The following is a 20,117-nucleotide window of genomic DNA, read 5'->3' on the forward strand; positions in this document are numbered from 1 at the left end:
ACGTGACGATTCCACCCGTGTCGATGGCACAGATGGCAGGCCGCATTGCCCTCTGGCCCGGCATCCCCGAGTCCGTGACCACTCTTCTGAGAGTGCCCATTGTCCACGCCCCTTCTTTGATTGAAGTTTCCAGAAATCCTCATGGCCAGTCAAGGAAAAGACTTCTCAGCCTGGCATGTGGAGGCCCTGGCCATCCGGCCCCTGCTGCCCGGGTTTCCTGGCTTCACCTGCATGGGAGGATGCCCCCTGAACCCTGATGGTGTCACTCCTGTGTCCCTGCTTTCTCCTCCCCAACACAGCGTCCTTCCCAGCATCCTGTCAGCTGGCTCTGACCTCGTTCTTCAACATCCAATTTATTATTTTTTTTAAAGATTTTATTTATTTATTTGCGAGCAAGACAGGGAGAAGAGAGATTGAGATCAAGAGAAGATGGGGCAGGGGGCGAGGCAGGGGGAGAGGGAGACGCAGATGCCTCACTGAGCAGGGAGCCTGATGCGGGACTCGATCCCAGGACCCCAGGATTACATACGACCTGAGTCCCAAGGCAGACTCTGAGCTGCCCCTGACCCATCCATCCACATCCAACTTAAACAGCACTTCCCTGCATCTCTCCTGATGCCCTTGGGCAGAGTGAGTTACTCTGGTTTTTCACTACTGTGTTCATGACATAATTATTAACGGGTCACCTGTGTGTTACTATAAAGCTGCCTTTCTGGACACGTTGTGAGCTCCTTGGCTCCCCGCCCAGCACTGGCCAATGGTTGGTGGTTGGCAGGTGGTGGCCCCGCACTTCCACAGAATAGACTAGATCTGTGGCTGTCGGAGGGTACATCCTTAGGTGCCCCCGCTGCTGCCTCCGGGCACAGCTCTCTGAGAGGCCCCTGGGGCCCGAGAGCAGTGGGGAGGATGAGGGGGACAGGCAGGGCAGACTCACAAAGTAAAGAGTGGGAATCACTGCCCTCTGGGAGGAAGGGGGGAGAGGCAGGGAAAGCACAAACACTTATCCATAAACATATGGCAGGAAACAGGTGTATATACAGGACACCTGCAGGGCTTAGCGAGGAGCTTGGGGGACAATGGCGGGGGGCATGAGGAGGTAACCCTGGAGCTCACAGCCCAGGGAAATATAGCGGACTCCTGGCTTCCAGAGGCCTCCCCGTCATGGAGGCTGGAATTGCAGAAGCTGGGAAGGTCCCCGTGTGCACTTGCTGTTCCCTCCCCGGGTACACTTTCCCCTGGTCTTCGTACAGCTCCTGCCTCCTCAGATCTCTTGTCCCTGATCGCCCAGAGCTCAGAGCCACTCCATCTGCCCCTCCAACCCCCGAATGACAAATTGGAGACCAAGATAGTCACGGTTCCTGCTTGAGTGTATCCAGCAGCACCTCGAACGTTACGGGGCACGTGCTTGTTAAACGTATGTTGGCTGTAGCTGTTTCCCACCTCCTCCCCTGTGGGGCAGGCAGCCCACATACATGCCCTGTGGAGCCCTTTGTTCCTGCCTGGCACTTGCCTTATGCACGTGGGATGCACTGTTGTGCACTGTTTTCTTTTAAACTTGTCTGATTTCAGGGGTGCCCCGTGTGGCTCAGTCAGGTAAGCACTTGACTCGGTTTCAGAGCTGGTCATGATCTCAGGGTTGGGAGATCAAGCCCCACGTTGGCCCCACGTTGGCCTGGCCCCACGTTGGCCCTGTGTTGGGCGTGGAGTCTGCTTCAAGTTCTTTCTCCTCCTGCCCCTCCTCCCTGCCCCCTACTCTCTCTAAAAAAAAAACAAAAAACACAAAAAACTGGTCTGATTTAAGACTTGAGTGTAGGTAATAGGGGGTGAGTCCAGGGTGAATCTCCCCAAAGTCAAAGTTGCTATTTATATTCCTTTTATTTCTTAGTATCTGTCTAAATATGTTTAGCTGTTGTGTTGTTGTTTTTTTTTTTTTTTACAGTTTTTAATAACGGGTATAACTGCTCTTGTTGGCAGGATTATGAGCTTGTAGTGATAATAAATCTCACTTTATACTTTCCTGTGAGCTTGCAGAAGCATCATCTTTTTAGGGTTTTAGAACAACCCTGCAGCAGGTAGGAAAGGGGTGATTAATTCCCCTTCTTTTTCAACCCAAGGCTCAGAGAGCCTGAGTCACTTGCCCAGGGTTGCACAGCTGGTGAGCACCACCCTGGGACTAGACCCAGACCATCTTGTGCTGGGTTCAGGGTTTTCTCGGCCACTCTGCAAAAACCTCTTGCCTAGCTGTGGTTGAAGAATGCACTTTCCATTTGGCTTTGAGGTGTGACACATTACCAGGAGTGGAGCAAGACAGCAGCTAGATGTACAGGGTGCCATCCCAAAATTGTGGGAGCAGTCTCTGTGTGTCCCCTCAGTGCCTTCTGATGCGGCCAAAAGAAGGACAAGGCACACCCAGACACCCAGGCCTTGCTCAGATGGAGGCTGGGATGTCTGTCCTCCGACCCTGATCATGATGAAGCAAGAGTACAACCAGGTGACTGTGCTCCGTGCTGTTGGTGGCTCGAGAGGGGGGGATTTTCCCATCCAGGGGCTACTGAGTGCTTGCCGGGCTCCGGGCGCTGCTCTAACGGATGTTGTGTTAACTCACAGACTCCTCCCAACATGCTAGAAGATGAAGGCAGAGCAAGGTCAAGTTTGCCCTGTGCCTTGATCAGAACCTACCCTGCAGGGAATGTTCGAGGGCTCAGAGTGGCACCACGATGCTATGCTCCATTTCCATTTCCTGCTATGCTCATTTTCCATTTTCCATTTCCTTGGTGTTTGTAATACCAAGCCTGGAGTCACCGGCTGCCTTGAGGGCAGGCCTTGAGGGTTGGGGCGCTTTGGGGGATGAGAAAACAGAAGAGGTGATATCACAGCGCAGGGAAAGTGGAGAAGGGCTGGCGAGTGCTGCCTATGGGTTGCAGGGTAGAGATGGAGCATTTGAGAGAAACAGAAGCCCTTGGGGAACTGTTGGTATATTTTTGAAAAAAGTTAAACACCTAATTCTCATGCAAATAGACTGCGAGCATGTGTCAGAGACTTACTGAACTCATTAATGAGGGAACTGGCAGCATGGTCAGGCTCACCCCGGGAAAGATCCAGGAGACACACCTTATTAGTGAAAGGATGCTAGAATCCGATTCCGAAGTGAGATAGGAAACCTGCCAACATCCCACAGGGCGATGAAAACCACCAATACACAGAAACAGGTGGCAGTCAACTCATTCCCAACAAGTTAACCGCAAACTTGACAAAGTCTGAGCCACGAGGAGGAGGGAATTGTCAACATGATCTTCCTGGAGACATCATGTGACCTTTTTCCTCGGCAGGTTGGCTGATGCTTGTGTGTGACATGGACAGGACAGCTGACAGTCCACCTGCCTTTCTTTGGAGTTCTGGATGGTTATTTGCCTGGGTCTTTGGAGATGTCTGGGGAGAGGTTCCTTTGAATTTCCTGTGGTCGGTGGTTTTGGGACTTTATCTGTTGCTTCGATATTAAAGGGTGCAGACCCACCATTAAGGGTGGTGGGTTGAAAATGCACACCATCTTGGCTCCTTCCTGTTATGAGCTCACCCAGAAGGGTTTTTTAAAAGCTAAAATTCAGAGAGACAAGAAAGAGAAATGGAGTGTCTTGGAAGCTGGAAAACAGACATGTGAACAGGAAGTAAGTTGTCTTGGTGGGATGTGCCACCGAATACAGGAGGGTCTAGAGGAGGTCGGGGAAGCAGTGCAGTATCCTCTCCACCCCTCTCCCGGATTTAGAACAGCCAGACTACCCTATCCTGTGGCAGAAAATCACTGTTTACTTCTTTGAAAGCATGACACTGTGTCCTTGGAGGAGAGGGATTAGGAGGAGGTTTGTATGCTGGATGGAGACCCACAGCTGGCCTCCCCTTCTGATTCAGATCCCCTTGGGGATTCAGATCAGTCCGAGAGGAAGCTTCTAAGGACCCTGACCTCTGTTTTTTTCCACATTTTTGCCAGCACTTGTTATTTCTTGTGTTTTTTATTTTAGCCACTCTGAAAGGTGTGGGGTGATATCTCATTGTGATTTTAATTTGCAATTCCCTAATGATGCGCGATGTAGAGCACCTTTTCATGTGTCTGTCGGCCATCTGGATGCCTGCTTTGGAACATGTCTATTCAGGTCCTTTGCCTATTTTTTTAATGGAATTATTTATTTATTTTGCTCTTGGGTTGTGTAAGTTGTCTATGTATTTTGGATATTACCAAAATACCCTTACCAGATGTATCATTTGCAAATATCTTCTCCAGTTGGTAGGTTGCCTTTTTGTTTTGTTGATGGATTCCTTTGCTGTGCAAAAGATTTTCACTTTGGTGTGGTCCCAAAGAAAACGAAAACATGAGCTTGAAAAGATGTATTCCCTGTTTGTGTTTACCGCAGCATCATTTACAATAGCTAAGATATGGAAGCAACCTGAGTGTCCGCTGATAGATGAGTGGATAAGGAAGGTGTGTATATACAATGGAATATTACTCAGAGCAGCCATAAAGAAGAATGAAATCTTGCCATGTGCAGCAACATGGATTGGGCTCGAGGGTATGATGCTAAGTGAAACAAGTGAGTCAAAGAAAGACAGATACCATATGATTTCACTCATATGTGGAATTTAAGAAACATAACAAATGAACAAACAAAAAAGCCAAAAAAAAAAAAAAAACAGGCTCTGGAATACAGAGAGCAAAGTGGTGGCTGCCAGAGGGGAGACAGGTGGGGGGATGGGGAGATAAAGAGGATTAAGAGCACTCTTACCTTGATGAGCACTGAGAAAAATAAAGAATTGTTGAGTCATAACACCTGACACTAATACAGCATTGTGTGTTAATTATACTTGAATGTTTAAAAATCACCCCAAAAAATAAAGACCGTGACCTCCAGAGGGTTGTGAGCCCAGGCAGCTGAGAATCACCCACCTCTTGGGGGAGCCTTGACTTTGCAAACTGAACAGAAGAAAAGCAATTTGGAGGCAACTGACCCTGTAAGGAGGGAGCCAGTGCATGTTCCTGGGATAAATGTAGACCTCACATTATCCATGTAGTATTCTTAGCAAGGTGTTGAGTGTCAGCATAAACACAAGGAAACCAACAGATCTCTTTGTGGAGTTAGTATATGAGAAACCAATGGGAGACTTCAAAGAGGTGAAGGAGGAAAAGGAAAACGTTGGTCCTCCCCCTCGGAGCAAAGGGGATGCGACCACTAAATGCAATGGTCGGGTCCAGGACTGGGAAAAAATATATTTGCAGAACACATTTTGGGGACAGCTTTGGAAATCCGAGTATGAGCCCTATGTGAGACAATGTTCTATCAAAAGATCAAATTCCTTAAGAGTCATAATGGTGTTGTGGGTATAGGAGCAGGGTCTCTCAACTTCGGTGTGGTTGAGGTTTTAGATAGATAATTATTTCCGGTGGAGGCTGAGCTGTTGTAGGTGTTTAGCAGCATCCCCGGTCTCTACCCACTGGATGCTGGCAGCACACCCTACGTCTTGTCTTGAGACATGCCTCAGGAATGTCTCCAGATGTTGTCAAATATCTCTTTGGTCAGGGAGGGGCTGAAATCACTCTTGGTAAGACCCCATGGAATGGAGGAGAATATTTTTGTTCTAAGGAAAAAGGTACTGGAGCATTTAGGGCAGAATTTTAGGGCATCTGTAATTTACTTGTAAATGGTTTAGCAAAACAAATGTGTAGTATGGAGAAAGTGAACATGGCAAATATGAATCGGTCAATAGGTGTAAAGGGAACATGGACATTCATTGTATGTGTTATTGAGGTATAGCTGGCACACAGGGTTATTAGTTTCAGGTGGACAGCGTAGTGGTTCCATAATTCTGTACATGGCTCAGTGTTCACCATGGGAAGTGGAGTTACCATCTGTCACCTCACAAGGCTGTTACATGATTATGGGCTATATTCCCTTTACATCCCCGTGACTTATTTATTTTATAACTGGAAGTGTGTACCTTTTAACCTCTGTCACCTGTTTTATTCATTCTCCCTGTACCACCACTCACCCACACACACCCTGCAACCGCATGTTCTTTGAATTTATGAGACTGTTTCTATTGGTTGTTTTGTTCATTTGTTTTTGAGATTCCACATAGAGGTGAAACCATATAAGTCTTTCTCTGACGTATTTTGTTTAGCATTTACCCTCTATGTCCATTTGTCCTGAATGGCAAGATTTCATTGTTTGTGGCTGAGTAATATTCCACTGTCTGTATGTACCACATCTTCTTTATCCATTCATCTTTTGGCGGGTTCTTAGGTTGCTTTCCTATCTTGGCTATTGTGAATAATGCTGCAGTAAACATAGGGGTGCATTTTTCTTTCCAAATTAGTATTTTGTATGTTTTTTGAGGAAATACTCAACATTAAAATTACTAAATCATATGGTATTTCTATTTTTAATTTTTTAAGGAACCTCCATAGTGGCTGCAGCAACTTACATTCCCACCAACAGTGCACGAACATTCTTTTTTCTCTACCCCCTTGCTCATGCTTATTATTTCTTATCTTTTTGGTATTAGTTAACCATCCTGACTGGTGTGAGGTAGTATCTCATTGTTGTTTTGATTTGCATTTCCTTATGATGAGTGATGTTGAGCATCTTTCCATGTATCTGTTAGCCATCCATGAATCTCCTTTGGAAAAATGTCTATTCAGATTTTCTGCCTCTTTTTTTTCATTGAAATATTTGGGGTTATTTGGTGTTGAGTTGTATGAGTTCTTTATATAAAGGGCTATTAGCCCTTTATCAGTTACATTATTTGCAAATATCGTCTCCCATTTGGTAGGTTGCCTTTACATTTCATTGATTGGTTCTTTCACTGTGCAAAAGCATTTTAGTTTGATGTTGTTTCTCAGTAGTTTGTTTTTGCTTTTGTCTCCCTTGTGTGAGGAGACAGATCCAGAAAAAAAGTTGCTAAGGTTTATGTCTAAGAGATTACTACCTATATTTGCTTCTAGGAGTTTTATAGTTTCAGATCTTACATCTAAGTATTGAATTGATTCTGAGTTCATATTTTTGTAAGGTGTAGGAAAGTGACCCAGTTTCATTCTTTAGTGTATTGCTGTCCAGTTTTCCCAACATCATTTATTGAAGGGATGGTCTTTTCCCCATTGCATGTCCTTGCCTCCTTTGCCATAGATTAATTGACCTTATGTGTGTGTGGATTTATTTCTGGGCTATTTATTCTGTTCTGTTGATCTCTGTATCTATTTTTGTGCTATCCCATATTGTTTTGATTACTATAGCTTTGTAGTGTTGCTTGAAATCTTGGATTGTGATACCTGTAGCTTTGTTCTTCTTAAGATTGCTTCAGCTATTCGGGGTCTTTTGTGGTTCTATACAAATTTTAAAATTGTTCTATTTCTGTGAAAAATGCTATTGTGATTTTAAAAGGAATTGCATCGAATATTTGGATTGCTTTGAGGAGTATAGACATTTTGACAATATTCTTCCAGTCTGTGAGCACGGCATATCTTTTCATTTATTTATATAGTCTTCAGGTTTTCTTCATCAGTGTCATAGTTTAATTGAGTCCTTCATTGGATTTTATTATTAGGTATTTTATTCTTTCTATTCTTGATGGGATTTTTAAATTTTTTCTTATTAACATTCTAAAATACAATACTTTTCTGTATATTATATATCTTGCAACTTTACTGGATTAATATACTCTAATAGTTTTTTGGTGGGGTCCTTAGAGTTTTCTATATATAATATCATGTCATCTGCAAACGGTGACAGGTTTACTTTTTCCTTACCAGTTTAGATGTCTTTTCTTTCCTGTGTGATTGCTGTGGCTGGGATTTCCAGTACTATGTGGAATAAAAGTGGCAAGAAGTGGACATTATTGTCTTGTTCCCAATCTTAGAGGAAAGCTTTTAGTTTAACAATGAGTATGATGTTAGCTGTGGGTTTGTCGTATATAGCCTCTCTTATGTCGTATATAGCCCTCTCTTATGTTGAAGTATGTTCCCTCTAAACCCATATTTAGTTTTTATCATGAATGGATGTTAAATTTTGTCAAGTGCCCTTTCTGTATCAATTGAGATGAATCATATAATTTTTGTTCTCCATTTTGTTAATGTGGTATATCACATTAATTTGTGGATATTATGCATCCCTGGAATAAATCATACTTGATTGTGGTAAAAGATCCTTTTAATGTGTTAAAAGGATCATTGAAAATGATTGGCCAAAATTTTGTTGAGGATTTTTGTAACTGTGTTCATCGGAGATATTGGTCTGTACTGTTTTTGTTTTTGTAGTGTCTTTGTCTGGTTTTGCTATTGGGATAATGCTGGCCTCATAGGATGACTTTGGAAGTTTTCCTTTTTCTTGTATTAATAGTTTGGCAAGGATAGGTATTAAACATTTGGTAAAATTAAGCCGTGAATCCATGTGTTCCTGCACATCTGTTTCCTGGGAGTTTTTCCCATTACCAATTTCACTTAATTACTAGTAATCGGTCTGTTCAGAGTTTCTATTTTTTCCTGATTTAGTCTTAGAAGATTGTATGCTTCTAGAAATTTACCTGTTTCTTTTAGCTTGTTCACTTTGTTGGCATATAAGTTTTTCGTGGTAGTCTCTTGTAATCCTTCATAGTTCTGTGGTGTTGATTGTTACATCTCTTTCATTTCTCATTTTGAGACCTTTTTTGTTAATGAGTCTGGCTAAAAGTTCATTAATATTTGTCTTTTTAGAGAACCAATTCTTATTTTCATTTAACTTCTCTATTGTATTTTTAGTGTATTTTATTTCTACTCAAATATTTTCTATTTTTTTTCCTTCTATGACTGGACTTTTTTTTTTTTTTTTTTGCTTGTTCCTTTAGGTGTACATTTAGACTGTGGGTTTGAGATTTTTCTTGTTTCTAGAGGTAGGCCAGCATTGCTATAAACTTCCCTCTTGGAACTGCTTTTGCTGCATCCCAAAGATTTTGAGCTATTGTTTCCATTTTTATTTGTTTCCAGCTGTTTTTCAATGTCCTTCTGGAGTTTTTTTGATGCCTCATTGATTTCTCAGTAGCATGTTGTTTAGCCTCCACATGTTTGTGCTTTTCCCAGTTTTTTGCTTGTAATTGATTTCTAGTTTCATACCGTTGTGGTCAGAAAAGATGCTTAACACATTTAAATCTCCTTAAGTTTATTGCAACTTGTTTTGTGGCCTAACATGGGATCTCTTTTGGGGATTGTTCCATCATTGCTTTCTTTTAGCTTCTCTTTAGCTTTGAAAAGCCTCAAAGTAAGTTAATATTAAAAAGCTTACAAAAGAGAACCCATAGATTCACGTGCAGGTGAGGTGAAGAACTCAAAACATGGTTAAAAGAGAAAATTGAGAAAGTCTCCCAGATACAGAGCAAAGAGAAATTTAAGACAGAAGATGCCTGAATCTGCCACATATTAGCTGTGTGACTTTGGGAAAGTCTCTTCACCTCTGTGGATTCCATTTCTTTGCCTAGAAATACTTCTAGGATAAAACATGATTTTATTATAAACCAAAAAAAAAAAAAAGTAATAAAACTAGAGAATAAGATCAGAATGTTAAAAAAAAAAAAAGATCAGAATGTTAAACATCAGAATAATATTCTAGAAAGATGGGACAAGAAGGAGGCTGAAATCATTAAAAAATTACTTCAAGAGCTTCTTGGAACTGAATTTCCAAATGAAAAGTATATTTAGGTCTTCAAAATGGATGAAAAGGGCCTCACTAAGGCTTATCATTGTGAACTTGTCCCTGGTGTTTAGAAAAATGTCTAAAAGTTTCCTAATGAAGAAGAAAGAGATCACATACAAAGGACCGAGACCAGAGCAGCTTCAGACTTGTTGCCAGCAGCACTGGCTGCTAGAAGGCTGCAGAGGAATGCCTTGGAAATCCTGAAAGAGAGTTAATCTGGCCTGGAAATCTCTATCCTACGGAGCTCCTAATCAATTTTGAAGGCAGAATAAAGACATTTTCAGACATGCAGGGTCTCTTCCGTATCTCTGTTTCAGTGGATTTGCACACACACACTCTGAACTCAGGCCGTGTCTTATGAAGTGTACGTTTCAGGGGTCATGGCTATATCCTTAGACTGTTGCAGACTGTGGCTGTGTGGATCCGGAACAGGCAGTGCTGTTGCAGAATCTGAGGATCCAGGGTGTAAGGATGACACGGAGGAAAACACAGGCCATGGTGTGTTTGTATAAATACATCATAGTAAAATAAAAGTTTGAGGCTGTGGCAGCCAGGGCAGGCTCTCCAGGTTCTGAGCAGTATCTTGACATGAATTAGGGGCAGTAATTAGGCTGGCACAAGTCAGTATGGGAGAGAGGGTCATCACAGGGAGAAGGGTGATGGTTTCCCGTGAGCCCCTGTGACTGTCTCCGAGTGTGCACAGCTCACTAGACAGACCCCACTTCTCACGGCCAAATAAATGAAAATAGCAGTGTTCAGGGGGCCCGTGACCTGCCTGGCTCTGACCTTGAGCAGCCGACTGCTTGCAGGTGTCTGTGACCCACAGCCTGAGGCTGACACGAGAGCGAGGAGGGCATGGGGCCCCTGGGGCTTCCGAGAGAGGGGCGGCTGATGGGCGGAGCTGCTTTAGGACTGGACTGCCTGTGCTTGCACACCTGGCCCTGAGACTCCCCGTTGCTGAGCTGGGATGTGACAGTGTCATATAAGCAGGAGTCTTGGAGTCCCTGTTTTGCAGCAAAGTGCACCCAGGCTTCCAGCGTCTGAGGATCTGGCCCACTCCCTTGGACCTTCCTCAGGCTCTAGGCCTTTCTGAACTTGCATTTCTCATCTGTAGAGTGGGAATGATATTGATTTAGATATCTCCAGATTTCAGAGACATGCTGAAACGTTGCCCCGCACATCACATTTGCCAAGCCCTAGTGAAGAGAGGGGATCATGGGATCATTTATAAGAACAATAGACACTTGACAGGGAACAGAAGCTTTGGGAGACATGCCTTGCCTGGTTCCATAGCGTGCTAGAGTGAGTAGAGGGGGTACCCGGGGGATCTCTGGCTTCCATCTAGGGGTCAGTGCCCCCGCTGTGGGGGCTGCAGGCCTGCCTTGCCACATTCGCCCCTCAGGTACCCTCTGCAGTCACTTATCAAATACCCTGAGTGCAGGTGTTCGGAGGCTCTGTGATAGTTATTCTTTCTCTCGTCCTTTTGTATATCCGAAAAATTCACCACTAAGAACAAGGAGGGGGAAGATCTGTCTCCATACCCAGTGGACTTTTAGGATGGGGACAGGGAACTCTGGAAAGAACACCCTTCACTTAGCACTATGTTTGTACCTGTTTAACCATGTTTATTTAGCATTTTCTTATTTGTAAAAAATATTTCCTTATGGGAGTGTCTGGGTGGCTCAGTTGGCTAAGTGTCTGCCTTCAATTCAAGTCATGATCTCGGGTGCTGGTATCAAGCCCCGCATTGGGCTCCCTGCTCAGCGGGGAGCCTGCTTTTACCCTCTGTTTGTTCCTCCCCCTGCTCATGCCCTCTCTCAAAAAAAAAATAAAATCTTTAAAAAAAATTTCATCATGGAAAATTTCAAAAATATAGAGATAATAGTATAACCCCTAATGTATCCCATCACTCAGATTCATGGCCAGTCCAGGAGGTTTTATCAGTACCCCTACCTTTCACCTCTTCCTTTTTTTTTTTTTTTAAGATTTTTTTTTAATTTTTTTTTAATTTTTATTTATTTATGACAGTCACACACACACAGAGAGAGAGGCAGAGACACAGGCAGAGGGAGAAGCAGGCTCCATGCACCGGGAGCCCGATGTGGGATTCGATCCCGGGTCTCCAGAATCGCGCCCTAGGCCAAAGGCAGGCGCCAAACCGCTGCGCCACCCAGGGATCCCTTTTTTTAAGATTTTATTTATTTATTCATGAGAGACACAGAGGGAGAGAGGCAGAGACACAGGCAGAGGGAGAAGCAGGCTCCATGCAGGGAGCCTGACATTGGACTCGATCCCCGGTCTCCAGGATCACTCCCTGGGCTGAAGGCAGCACTAAACTGCTGAGTTACCTGGGCTACCCTCACCTCTTCCTATAGGATTATTTTGAAGCAAATTCCTTACATCATGTGAGATATCGTTCATAAATAATTCAGCACACATCTCTGAAAGATTTTTTAAAATGACATCACTGCTACTATTGCACCTGGGAAATGATCTGTTTTTATTCTTCGTTCAAACCAGACCTGGGAAAAAGAGGCCCCAGCCAAAAGGCAGAGAGAAGACCAGAAAGTTCATTGCTTCTGTTCTTTCCTGGGTGCGGGTCCTGGAGAGGGAGGAGTGGTTGCAGGGACAGTCAGAAGGGTCTTTGACCGTGTTTGACTTTGACCCCACCTTTCCTGACCCAGGGAGGGCCACTGTGCCACGGTGAGCTCAGGGCTTAACACCCAGAAGGCCAGAAGGAGTGCTGGTGTCAGCTGAGTCCCTCCTAGGGGAGGAGCGCCACACGCCATTCTCTTCCAGGGGGGCAGGTGGTGTGTGGTTCCTGTGGAACAGAGACGACGGAGGCTTGGAGGCTCCTCAGGCAGTGAGTAACCATCCAGGATCAAACCCACGACCATTTTGAAGGGCCTGAGTCTGTCACAGGTTTCTTGGACAGCAGCGTGATATCACAAGCTAATCTCCGTAGACAGAGGTGGTTTTGTGCAGGTGGGCCTCCCATGCCCAGGGCTTCTCTCAAGGTTCATGCCAAGTCCCTTGTTCCCAGTTTGCAGAGAGCTCAGGCATTCCGGTGACAGATGTCTCCTGCAACAGTCCCCCAGTCCTGCCGTTTCTTCCTTGACTCTCTCCATTGCCAGCTCTGGCCATGTTTTCTCATTATGCTCAGCATCTGGGAGTTGAGTCAGAATTTTAAATTTGTGCTCTCAATATATAGAGCCTTAAAAAATAGGACATGCCAACATCCTATAAACCAGAGTTAGGGGACCTTTAAACATTGGATGCAGTGTTTCGCAATTTGCTGGCTTGCCCTATTTTTGTTAATAGATCTTTAATTCTCTTTAAACATTTGCTCCTGTCTTTTGGTTTTATTAAATTTTGAAATGCACATGTATTTTTTGAGTCCTGTGGGTAACAAAATGTCAGCAGATTATAGAGTACATTTTTGTTGTTGTTGTTGTTGTTGTTGTTGCCGGTCAGCCCGTAGAGTCCTAACAACCCAGATCTGATTAGAAATGAGGTTACAATCCCCCAGACCCTACCCTAGACCTTCTGAGAATAAGGCACGGTAATGAGGGAAATTAAACCAATGATGATGTTCTCCTCAAATAGTTACATTTTACCAAAGCCTGTTCTGGGAACTGGATTTGATAGGATGAAATGTACTCCAGCCTCCATCCTGCCATCAGTGTGCTGAGCACTAGAGTAAGGTACATTCATGTTTGATCAAGAGAGGGTTTGGGTGATGCTACTTTGAATCCCCGCGGGTGGCTGGCATTTTTTTTCTTCTTCTTCTTCTTCTTTTTTTTTTTTTATGTATTTATGATAGTCACAGAGAGAGAGAGAGAGAGGGGCAGAGACACAGGCAGAGGGAGAAGCAGGCTCCATGCACCGGGAGCCCGATGTGGGATTCGATCCCGGGTCTCCAGAATCGCGCCCTGGGCCAAAGGCAGGCGCCAAACCGCTGCGCCACCCAGGGATCCCCATTTTTTTTTAAGTATTGAAGATGTGGCAAAATTGAAACCCCCATCCACTGCCAGTGGGAATCCCAAAGGAGGCAGCTGCTATGGAAAACAACTTGGGGGATTCTGAATAAGGTAAACTTCGAATTACCGTGTCACCCAGTACCTGCCCAATGGCATCGAAAACAAAGGCTCAGAGACCTGTATGAGGATGTTCCCAGGATGTATTTTCTCTGTCAAAGCCAGAGGTGGAAATGCTCACAGGCTGATGAACGGATGAAGAAACAGTGGTTTGTCCACACAGCAAAGCGTTCCTCGGCCGTAAGGAGGCACAGAGGAGATGCTGTCCCACGGAGAAGACTGGAAAATGTGGTGCCAAGTGAGAGAGGCCCCGTAGGGTAGGACTCCGTCATGTGGAGTTGTCCCTGATGGGCAACCCGTAGACCTCTAGACACTGTCAGCTGGTGGTTGTCGGAGGTTGTGAGGAGTAGCTGGTGAATAGGTAGGTGAGGAGTTTTATTTGGGAATGAGGAAACTGTTTTTGCAACTAGATGGGTAGGGGTGGCTGACAACCTTGTGAATGTGCTAAGTGCCAGCAAATCGTATGCTTTATTTTTATTATTTTTTTATTTTTAAAGTTTTGTTTATTCGTGAGACACACAGAGAGGCAGGAACACAGGCAGAGGGAGAAGCAGGCTCCCTGTGGGGACCTGATGGGGACTCGACCCCAGGACCCAAAGCCCAAGGCAGACACTCCACCACAGAGTCCCCAGGTGCCCCCGAATTGTGTGCTTTAGAACGGTGAACTTTCTGTTCTGTGTTTCACGTTATTTGAAGAGAGTGAGACGGTTTGTGTCCTTATAATGTACTTACTATTGTTTACTTGGCATGAGGCCAAGTAAGAAGGTCAGAGGGGATTTTTTTTAAAATTTATTAATGAGAGACAGAGAGAGAGAGAGGGAGGCAGAGAAGCAGGCTCCATGCAGGGAGCCCGACGTGGGACTCGATCCGGGGTGTCCAGGATCGCGCCCTGGGCTGCAGGCGGCGCTAACCCGCTGAGCCCCCCGCTGAGCCACCCGGGCTGCCCAGAGGGGATGTTTAAGGGCAGTGGTTCCAGCTGCTGTTTGGAGCCCTGCGGGAGACAATGGGCTCTGCGGGGCGGCGGGGGCTCAGATCCTGCCCTCTGCAAGCTGCGTGGTCAGGTAGGTTCGCGCCCTCCCTCGGGCCCTCCGCAGTTACCCTCCTGTGCAGCCTGGAGCTCGGTAGTGCCCGCCCGCAGGGGCCCAGAGGACACGGAGCCTGGGTCGGCCCGGAGCCGGCTCGAGCGCAGGCTCGGGTTTTCTCTTGTGCAGAACGGGATGGCCGGGCCGGGACTTCTGCCGCAGGCGACAGCTCGACAGCTCGCTGGCGGCAGGTCCTCGGGCTGGGACCTGGGGTCCGGGGTGGCGAAGCCGCGACCGCCGGCCGCTCCCACCCGCCCCGGGACTCCCCCAGCCCCGGGGCCTCCCCCGCCTCTGCGCGGCCGCGCAGGAACCCCCGGCTGAGTCTGCCGCGCGCATCCGCATCCGCATCCGCATCCGCATCCGCATGGGGCCGCGCGGGGCTGCGGGGCAGCGGGGCTGCGGGGCTGCGGGGCGTGTCCTGAGCGGCCAGAGCCCCCTCCCCGGCCGGCCCGGGGGCGCGCTCCTGGCCGGGTGGGTGCTGGGTCGGCGCCCGGGGGACCCAGTTGGAGGGGGAGGCCGCACCCCCGCGCTGCTGCCGGCTGAGCTCCGCCGTGGGCTCGTGGGCGCAGCCCCACCGCTCGGAGCACGGGGCGGCTGCGGCGGGAGGCCTGCCCCGGGCGGACCCGCGGACCCCCGGACCCCCGGACCCCCGGGCGGACCCTGCTCCGCGGCCTCCCGGAGACGTGGGCGGGGCGGCAGGGCGGGCCGTTGGGCGACAGGCAGCAGGTGCCGCCGCAGCCGGTTTGCCCGGGAAGGGCAGAGGGAGGGCATGTGCGGTCAACCCCGGGTGTCCAGCTCCAGGCAGGGGGGGTCCTACAAGTAGGACGCCGAGGGAGGAGGTTCCAGTGTGACCTGCTGCAGGCCGGCTAGGGGGATCCACCTCAAGGGTTGGGTGGACCTGCCGCCTGGTGTCCCTCTAGCCCCCCACCCCTCCCCCGGCATGGCCCTGGGCCCGCCCCCCCGTCCCCATCCCCCCTCCCCCCATTCCCCCCTGCCACCCTGCCACCCAGTCCCCCACCCCTGTCACCACCACCACCACCATGCCCCCTCCCTGTCCCCGGCATCCCCCCACCCCGCCGGCCCCTGTCCCTGTCCCCACCCTCCCACTGCCCCATCCCCCGTCCCTGTCACCCCTCTCTTCATCCCTGTCCCCCCATCCCCCCACCCCTTCCCCGTCCCCATCCCTGGCACTCCCTGCCCCGATGCCCTGTCCCTGTTATATGAGACTCTTCCACGTTGTTGTGGGGCGTTGATTTTTTCCCTTTGCTCTGTCACATTCCGTGGACCAGTAGATACAGGACTGGCTGGTCGTCCGTTCCCGGTCTGCGGGCACTTAGGGGGTGTGGAGCCAACTGGACGGTGCTGCAGAGAGTCTGAGTGCCGCCTTGGGGGACCCAGGCCTTCACCTTGGTGCCTGCAGCGGGGTAGGACGCTGTGCCCACCACGCCCCCAGCATCGTTCAGCCGGTGGTTGCCAGTCCAGCCGCGTGGCCTCCGGGAGCAGCGGGGGGTCCTTGTTCCTTCGCATCCTCACCTCCTGAGGTCCCTCCGGGCCCCCAAAGACGGCCGGCCCTGAGCGGGACCTGAGCTGACCTCAGAGTTGTTCACTGCTCTGCCAAGTGAGGCGTCTTTGTCTGGTTTTCTGTTAGTTTCTTTTCCTGATTTGTATCTGGGCAAGTCCTTTTGTCAGATATGGACTGTATCCCATTTTCACCCTTTCTGCTGTGTTTTGGGTGGAAGTTTTTAATTTTAGCAAGTTGCAGTGATGATGGCAGTGAAGTCAGGTCTTTACTGAAAGCGAAGTGGAGTGGCCTCTTGGAGGGACGACGCCTGGTCCCGTGGCTACTGTGGTGTTTAAGGGACTGGAATGTTCTCTGGTTTCATGAGTGCAGAAGGGAAACCGTGGATGTTGAGTCTGAGAACTGCTGTTGGGCAGGCCCCCGGTTCAGGGTCTGTACAGGGGGGCTGCCAGCCCGGCCTCTTGGGGTGTCCATGTTGTGCTCAAGATTGCGAATCTGAGAAACCACCAGGGAGCTGACACCGATGCAAGCACATGAGGGTTTATTTACAAGCTCGAGCTTGGGTCCAAATATACTCCACACAGCGGAGCAGGGGCTTGGACCCCGAAGTGGGTTACAGCTGGGTTTTTTATGGGCTGTCTAGGGGATTTTCAGAAGGGGTGGAGGAATTTTTTTTTTCCCAATATGGGGGCAAGGGTGGGGGAGTTTATTAAGATCTGATATGGGATTCCCTGCCGAGGACATTCTGCAGCAGTTTTTCCTATAAAGTTCAGCTCTTATTCACAGGGGCCTAAGATGGCTGTACTTGTGCTAATGCTAAACTTGAGGTGGAATGGCCTTAATTTTCTCGGCCTTCACAGTCCACAGGGCCCAGGTTGCTCACGTGGGCGAGAGAGCTCCAAAGAGGGATGTGAGTGCTGTTCTGGGAGGCTCTGCTCAGAGCCTGAAGGCAGAGGGGAGGCCCCAGAGCGGCCAGGGCACAGGGGGTCTGGGGGGCTGCTGGAATCCTCGAGGAGGGGCATCTGGCCTGAGCCTGGGTCAGGCTGGGAACACCTCACGTCTCCCCACCTCTTCCCATCCATGCCTGTCAGCCCTTGGCTGGTGGCAGAGAACCGCAGAGGGAGGACAGGGCTGGCTAGCATGCCACATGGGCCATCTTGGTGCTGCTCAGTGATGGATGGTTTCATCCCCCCCCCAACCAGCGGTCAGGCTGGAAGCCCATGTTCCCCACTTCCCACCACCTCCCCCACACATGCTCTGTGCCAACCACACTGACCTTCCCGTTCCAGGAGCACTTTGCCCATGCCAGCAGCTGAATGTCACTTGCCCGGCCCGCACGTGCTCTGGCCCCTCAGCTCTCCACTCACCCCCACACACACCATATGGTGGCCTCCTTCCCACCCTACCTTTGCCCACCTGTGTATTCCCTGAAGATCCCCCTGAAGCTGGGTTCCGTGGCTACTGGGGTCGGGCTCCCCCTTGGTCCTGCCAGCAAATGCTGGAGGCCACGAACCTTACCCCGTGTGCCAGAGATTGTCCCTGGCCCATGATGGGGGCTCACAGACCCCGAAGGCAGGGGACACAAGAAGGTGGGGCCTCTGCAGCTGAAGGCGGAACACGTTGGCAGTGATGGAGCTCAGAGTGGGTTCCAGGGTCCGAGGAAGGAGCACCGTACCTCCCACCGCTGCCCTCTGTCCTCATTCACCACAGGTCTGGGAGGGGAATTTTCAGCTCCAGGGGCCAGGCATTTTCCTGGGAAGTGGCCAACTGTGCCTACTTATCCTTCCTCAGTTCTGGGCCTTGGCCAGGGACGGAGGACAGGGACCAGCATTGGTCACATCTCCAGGCCCCAGGCAGAAATTGGCCCAAGAAGGCTGCTTTCTGTACCCCATCCCCCTGCTTCCCCAAGCCTCATGCTGCCATAAAGGCCTCAGTCCTCTGAGGGGCCAGGGCAGGACAGGTGTCCTTGGCGAAGTGACATTGAAGGGTCTGGGCAGACGCTGCCCGCACCCCAATTCCAGTATCTGCAGTTTTGTTTTTGGCTCCCACCTGCCACCAGTGGTGCTTCTCTGGACTAGTCAGAGCAGGAGATGCTGCTTTTCTAGAAGTGTGGGTTGCTGTGGTGCACATGGGTCCCAAAAGGAGCTTATGGCTTCTGCCCAGGGTCGCGCAGCACCTGGAAAGTGGCCTGCAGGCCAGGCTGGGTGTGGAGGCCTGATGGGCAGGACAGAGGAATTTCTGGGGGCATCAGGGGCTCCGGGTGCTGCCTCTGGTGAGCTGGGCACTGGGATGCGAGAGAGGTGGCTCTGCTGAGCGTCGTGTCTTTTGTGGAGAATGGGGCTGTTTCTTTCTCTGGGGCCTGTTGTGAGAGTTCTATCAAAACCAGCAGCACTACCTGGGGGACTCAGGGGTCCGGCATCTGCCTTCAGTTCAGGTTGTGATCCTGGGGTCCTGGGATCAAGTCTGGCATCAGGCTCCCTCAGGGAACCTGCTTCTCCCTCTGCCTGTGTCTCTCTGCCTCTCTCTGTGTCTCTTGAACAAATAGATAAAATCTTTAAAACAAAAACAACAGCGCTGTGATGGATGAAGCCAGGAGTGGGTGGCCTCACAAGGAAGATGGCAGAGACGCCCACTGAGCCCCAGAACATGCTTTGATGGGCACATGAAGAATTTTCAGTTGGCTCATCCAGTGCACTTAAGTTCTTGGATTATTTTGTGATGTAATTTTGCTTTGTTTTTACCCTTTTAGGCTAGTGACCCTCAGCCAGGCCTGCATATTAGAATCATCTGGGGAGCTTTTATTTTATTTTTAAAAGGTTTTATTTATTTATTAGGGAGAGAGACTGAGATAGTAACAGAGAGGATGAATAGGGAGGGGAGGGAGAAGCAGACCCTTCACTGACCCGGGAGCCCAACACAGGGCTCCATCCCAGGACCCAGCATCGTGACCTGAGCCAAAGGCAGATGCTTAACCCACTGAGCCACTCAGGTGCTCTACCTTGGGAGCTTTTAAAAACATAAACTAAAAAAAGAATGCCCAGGTGACTTCCCCCAATATTATAATGTACTCATTTGGGGTGTGGCCCAGGCACCCAGATTTTTAAATGTCCCCAACTGATTCTGAGGCCAATAGCCCCTGTGTCAGGCAGCCACCTACTGTATCGTTCACCACCTCTCAGGAATCCATACGAAACCCAGGACAGGTTATTTGAAAATGCACATAAGTTCTTAAGAAAAAAATTTTTTTGGTCTTCTTGCATCACTTTAGACCTACCATCTGGTCTATTATTTGAAGTGTATCGATCAGCTCCCTAGTAAAAATCTCCACCGATTTTGAGTGCTCAAAACCCCTTCCTGCTTCAGGGCCTTCACACTCACTGTTGTCTCACACGCCTCCTGGGTCTGGGTATGGCAGGACCCTCAGACTCTATTTAGGGCCTGGCTTAAATGTCACCTCCAAGAAGTCTTCTCAGACTTTGTGGACTCGAGTTGCCCTCTCTCCAGTTGCACCCCATCCTATCACCCTTCACAGCCAGGTCTGCTGTGATTACCCTGGCTGCTTTGTGTGTACACATGAGCCCTTGAGGGTCTCATGCTGCCTTCCTGCTGGGTCCCCAGGCCTGGCACGCAGGAAGCACCCACTGAATGCTTCCTGAACATAAATGGGATTGAATGTGCATCTTCAGCATTTGTAAGCCCCTCGAGGAGAGGC

The 20,117-nt window shown here is 48.8% G+C and overlaps 1 protein-coding gene across 4 annotated transcripts in view; it reads left to right on the forward strand.

Annotated features, from left to right (window-relative positions):
• SLC24A4 (solute carrier family 24 member 4) overlaps positions 1 to 20,117 on the forward strand; it is a 164,275-nt gene that overhangs the window by 35,153 nt on the left and 109,005 nt on the right. The window contains exon 1 of one of the 4 annotated variants that reach the window (XM_077908537.1): positions 14,089 to 14,165. The exons of 2 other annotated variants lie outside the window; for them this stretch is intronic. Coding sequence is in view for 1 of the 2 variants with exons in the window: in XM_077908534.1 (XP_077764660.1) it covers positions 14,808 to 14,865 (58 nt within the window). In the remaining variant the exon portion in view is untranslated. Of the gene's footprint in view, positions 1 to 14,088; positions 14,166 to 14,629; positions 14,866 to 20,117 lie in introns of those variants that run through there. One more of the 4 variants, XM_077908534.1, reaches the window with a different exon arrangement.

This window comes from Canis aureus, chromosome 9 (assembly GCF_053574225.1).
Source record: "Canis aureus isolate CA01 chromosome 9, VMU_Caureus_v.1.0, whole genome shotgun sequence".
Lineage (NCBI taxonomy): Eukaryota > Metazoa > Chordata > Mammalia > Carnivora > Canidae > Canis > Canis aureus.